We start from the raw sequence: 5,443 nt of genomic DNA on the forward strand, positions 1-5,443 counted from the left end.
TATATATACAGTATTCCCTTGTCATATCACGGTTCACTTATCGTGGTTTATTATTTAAGCTTACATCAATTCCTCTGTGGTGTTGTTTTGCATTTATAATAAAATATATTCAAATTATAAAAATAATTATAAAAAAATATGCAGTACAGTACTGTTTCTACTTTGTTGATTTTCACCTATCGCAGGGGTTTTTGGAGCGTAATACCTGTGATAGTTTAGGGATTACTGTATAAAGATAAATGGATAAATAAATAAATAAATTGATAGATGCAGATATATCTACACATATGTATAGACTAAAGGAGATCCATTTTATAGATTGATGCATGTCAAAGTGAAACACAACATATTTGATGGCAAAACGTTATGACACAAATCAACTGATCAACAATCCGTTCCATTAGTAAAAATGGCATCAATGAAAGGAAGTTCACTGGTGTTTTTAATCTATAAATCCAAGAGTATCTAAAACTGAGTGGAACCTTAAGCATAGTTTAATGCCATTATAAAAGCAGATGAATGGATTATATGGCAGTACTACAATGTTTCATTAAGCAATTTTATTGTGATATAACATCATATATGTAAGATGTGGTTAGACCTGTTAATCTGATGGTGTATCAATTATTTAGCTTCTTGCATTATGGTGTAGCCTGAAGAGTTGAGAGATTCAATGTAATGTATTGTCTAATCTTATAGATATTGCACTTTTTACATACCTGTGTGAATGATGATATGTCACAATAAAATCTCTTAACAAAACATTTTAGTGATTCCACATAACCCATATTTTCTTTCTTGTCCAATATTTTAAATCTAAGTTAGTCTCCGTTAATGGGGTGTGGCTGGATCTACCTCACTCCTACAGCAACCACTCTCACACCATCTCGCCATCTCTCCTAGTTTTGGACATCTTCCCTCCTCAAGCCAACCCTCCACCTGTCCCCTCCACGTTTTCTTTGGTCAACCTGACTTTCACAGTTCATTCACTTTAAACTCAAGCACTCTCCTCAGAACATGATCCTTGTCCCTCCTCAACACATGTCCATACCACTACACTCCATTCGCTCTTGCCAGCTGTTCCACTGATTCCTCCAACCCCATCCCCATCAAGTCCTCAGCCCTCTATTTATCTATTTTTATAATATATATATAACATCATCGTCATCATCATCACCATTATTTAACATCCATGTTCTATGCTGGCATGGGTCAGATGGTTTGATAGGATCCATGTTCTATGGGTCAGATGGTTTGACAGGATCCAAAGGGTCTGCAGACTGCATTCAGTTCCAGTGTCTGCTTTGGCATGGTGTCTACATCTGGATGCCCTTCATAATGCCATCTACTTGGTGCTTTTTACATGGCACCAGCACTAGTGTGGTTGCCAAGCAGTTTGCAAGACTACAAACCCTGAGGAGAAAGCTTTACACTAACAGATGAAGGGTCACAGTATGAGAGGAGGGGCCAGAATAGAATAGTTTTTTTTTTGTGTTGTTGTTGTAGAAGAGCTACATGACTGCTCAAAGAAACATGACTATTCACAAAAAGAACTTTGTGAGATTGTTCATTTGTTAATTTCTTTTTGCAGGTGAGAGAAAAATTTAATGAGCTGTTAATTAGAAAAGTCTTCCAATTAAGAGTTCGATGAGATGACAGAAATGGAAGTGAAGCACAGGACAGTGAAAACTCCAGCATTTAAGGAGGATTTATTTCAAAATGAAATTAATTTATTGGACAGTTCTGGGAAAATTCATGTCCGAAACTTACCATATTATTTTGAGACGTTTAGTCAGCAGCGTCCAATGGTTTTAAACACATCTAGTGACCAATTAGTGTCAGGGTATCAGGATGGAAGCAGACCTTCCAGACTGGCTGGTCCTTCTGGCTTACATATGAAGGCTCTGAAAGCAAGATCAGCAGGCACATCAAGGAGGAGTGGGGAGTCGTATTACAGTCAATTGGATTCTGGTGTTTCTGAAAGAAACAAGCGGAACAAAGATACAATACCTGTCACCAGTAGAAGTGAATGTACAGCATCAACACCACAGAAACAGTCAAGTTATGACACATTTTTAAACTATCTTGTGTGGAAAATGGGTCATGTAAGTATAGCATCTACAACAGCTGTTGAATTTTGAAACATGCTAATTTTGAATATGTAAATTTTAGAAATGTAAATTTTGAATATTCTAATTTTAAATAGCTAAATTTTAAATATGTTAATTTTAAATATGCTAATTTTCCACATCTATTCATGTATTTGTATTGTTTATTTACTTAGTGATTCTCACATCTCTACTTCAGTAAGTACAATAAAGTTTATGCTTCATTTAAGAAGTCTAATAAGTTTGAAATATGTCCTGAGTTGTCTCCCTTTCATATAAGACCTGATGAAATAAAACCAGTGACTGAGTTAATGTTTGTTTCATGCAATATAATTAATTCTAATTAGAATTCTGATAATCTCCATTCTAAGTATTGTAAAATTAATTTAGAGTTAGATATTATTCTAATAATCATGAAATCGTTCGATATATAATTGAGTTCGTTTTTAAAAGGTTGGTTTTTTTTAAGAGTTGCTTTTCCTTGCATTCGGTAAAAATGTGTTTATTATGGAAGTCTAGTGTGTGGCATTATTCTGTAGTAATGCCCTTATATATATATATATATATATAAATATATATATATATATATATTTGTGTATGTGTGTTTGTGTTTGTCTCCTGCCATCGTTTGACAACCAATGTCGGTGTGTTTATGTCCCTGTAACTTAGCAGTTCTGCAAAAGAGACTGATAGAATAAGTACTAAGCTTACAAAGAATAACTGTCAATTTGTTCGACTAAAGGTGGTGCTCCAGCATGGCCACAGTCAAATGACTGAAACAAATAAAAGAATAAAAGAATATATATATGTATATATAAATATATGGGCCTCATTAAGGAAATGATAAGGGACTGGGAGATGTGGCGAATTGCTGTACTTGAGAAGAGTTGTCAAGCTAAGTCTTCCATATATGTCATCTGTACATACAGGCTGGTCCTTTACAGGTGCCAGTGCCCCATAAAATGCACATGCGCCAGTGCTGTGTAAATGCATCCATGCTGGTGGTATGTGAAAAGCATCCAGCACACCCTGTAAAATGATTGGCCTTAGGAAAGGCATGCAGCCATAGAAACCATGCCTTAACAAGCAACTGGAGTCTGGACAGCTCCCACCCGCTTGCTAGCTCCTGTCAAACTGTCCAACCCATGCCAGCATGGAAAACAGACACTAAATGATGATGTTTTTGATGATGATGATGATACATGTGTATGTGTGTACCGAAGACTCGGGTGAAATTCTTCTCTTCCATTGATTATATATTTGTGCATTCAAATGTAGCAGGGAACTGCTAGCATTTGGCTGCTATTTGGATCATGTTGTGTCCACTACTCTGATTGGTTGGTATTGGCACATTTTGTCTATTATTCGATTGTGTCAACTTACCATGGATATCCAGTCAGAGAATTTGAAGATTTTTGTTCTTGCCGGGGTCACTACTTATTAATGGTCATGGTTGCATGTTCTAAGTCGGGCCACCAATTTGTAATGGGCCGTGCGATGTGAGGCGATGAGAATGCCTCTTTTGTACCACACCACACGATCATTACAATAAAGAGAAATTGAATTGTACAAATAAGTGCCAGATGGAAAGAGACACAACTGCATAGAATGATTCAGAGAACATTTATTGAGATGTTAACATGTGTGTGTGTCATGTGTACAGAATAATTGACAGGCCGTCATGACATCAAAGTGTATGTGTGTGTGTGTAAGCATAGATGTGTGCACGTGTTAAGAACATTTAAGGATGGCAATAAGAAGAAAACAGTGAAAACGTCTTTCGGCCACCAAAGTGAGAAGTAAGTTCATAGAGACAAGAAAGATGATTATACCAGTTTGTAGTCAGTCGTATATGATAGTTGAAATATTGCATCAAGTCGTGACCCTGAAACTGAGCCAGTTACAGGTTCATTTTGTATGTGAAGTTGTAGCTGTGATGCTGCTGCCTGGGTCACTTGATACAGGAGTTCATGCAGGTTGTATATTCGCTGTTGATCCGTAATGAAATAATTCACGAACAGTGAACTGTTGTAACCCGGGTGAATTGTTTGCTAAGCTGTGTACATAGAGAGATGATGATGATGTTAAGAAGGACATGATGGTGGCAACGAAAAAGGAGGTTGCTGCAATGTTGTTGGACAAAGCTGGTAAGTCTCAATGTAGCTGCTGTGGTTGGTGGTATTGTCGCTCACATTGTCTCTGGAACAGGCTGTGTCTTTGTGGTCAGCGGCTAGACCGTAAAAAGTCTGGAACCAAAGACACCAGAACGAGGAAAAGCTGAGTTTTTATAAGGAGCTGTAGGCTAAAACAGGGTAGTAAACAAGCTGTCCCATGTGATCCTATTTAGAGCCTCTGACTGGTTATCCACAGCAAGTTGGTACAATCGAATATGAGACAACTTGTGCCGATACCAACCAATCAGAGTAGTGGATACAACGTGATCCAAATAGCAGCCAAAGGCTAGCTGTTCCCTGCTACATTCAAATGCACATATATATAATAAATGGGCGGAGGGGAAGTTCACCTGAACCTCCGCTACATATGGAACAAGTTATAAATAATGGTCATTACATATTTTTCCTTTATTGGAGCAAATTTGGCTTACAGCTGTTTCCAGTAGTCATTATAGGTACGTTACTGATAAGTTTACTCAGTTGGTCTATTGATCAATTGAAGAAAACTGAGCGACCTAAGAAAATTAATTGCTACTGTCATCAGAGCCATTTCTGGTGATAACAAGCAGAGCACTGAAGGAATGGCTTTTGTATGAGGAAGGTGTGGGGGGGGGGGGGGGGAGAAGAAGATGGAAAAATGCAAGTAAAATACAGAAGAGAGGAAGACAGGTTACAAAAGGGTGGAAGGAGGTAAGGAGATGGTATGAGTCACTTACAGGAAGCAGGGGCATTTTATTGCCAAAATTTGGACCAGGGAAGGTCCTAAAACATTAGTGTTTGTAGTCAGGTCAACAGACATTACCATATCAGCATTGTATGTAGTTTAGTTGTTCTCCAGGCATTGTGCATGTATATATGTATGTAACATGTGATGTAGTTAAGTGGATTGTTTGTTATGCTGAAAATAACCATGACAACAATCGCACACCTGCCCCAAGCTGTAATTAACTGTTTTCAATTTTGCTTTACCTCACTATTAAAATATGTGATACACGGTTTATGTTACAGAGACCAGAGTTACAGAAAAATGCCAGGCAATTGGTAAGTTGTAATATGTCACAAAGCTTTTTATTAGAATCCCTCCTCTTCCTTCCCCTCTTCCTCCCCCTCCTCTTCCTCTTCCTCCCCCTCCTCTTCCTCTTCTTCCCCCTCCTCTTCCTC

The 5,443-nt window shown here is 37.8% G+C and overlaps 1 protein-coding gene across 1 annotated transcript in view; it reads left to right on the forward strand.

Annotated features, from left to right (window-relative positions):
• The window catches only part of LOC128249593 (uncharacterized), a 41,649-nt gene that overhangs the window by 7,083 nt on the left and 29,123 nt on the right, over nucleotides 1-5,443 (forward strand). Inside the window, exons 2-3 of the mRNA XM_052973551.1 lie at nucleotides 1,592-2,105; nucleotides 5,291-5,323. Of these exons, the coding sequence (XP_052829511.1) occupies nucleotides 1,653-2,105; nucleotides 5,291-5,323 (486 nt within the window). The 5' untranslated portion in view covers nucleotides 1,592-1,652. The remainder of the gene's footprint in view (nucleotides 1-1,591; nucleotides 2,106-5,290; nucleotides 5,324-5,443) is intronic.

This window comes from Octopus bimaculoides, chromosome 1 (assembly GCF_001194135.2).
Source record: "Octopus bimaculoides isolate UCB-OBI-ISO-001 chromosome 1, ASM119413v2, whole genome shotgun sequence".
Lineage (NCBI taxonomy): Eukaryota > Metazoa > Mollusca > Cephalopoda > Octopoda > Octopodidae > Octopus > Octopus bimaculoides.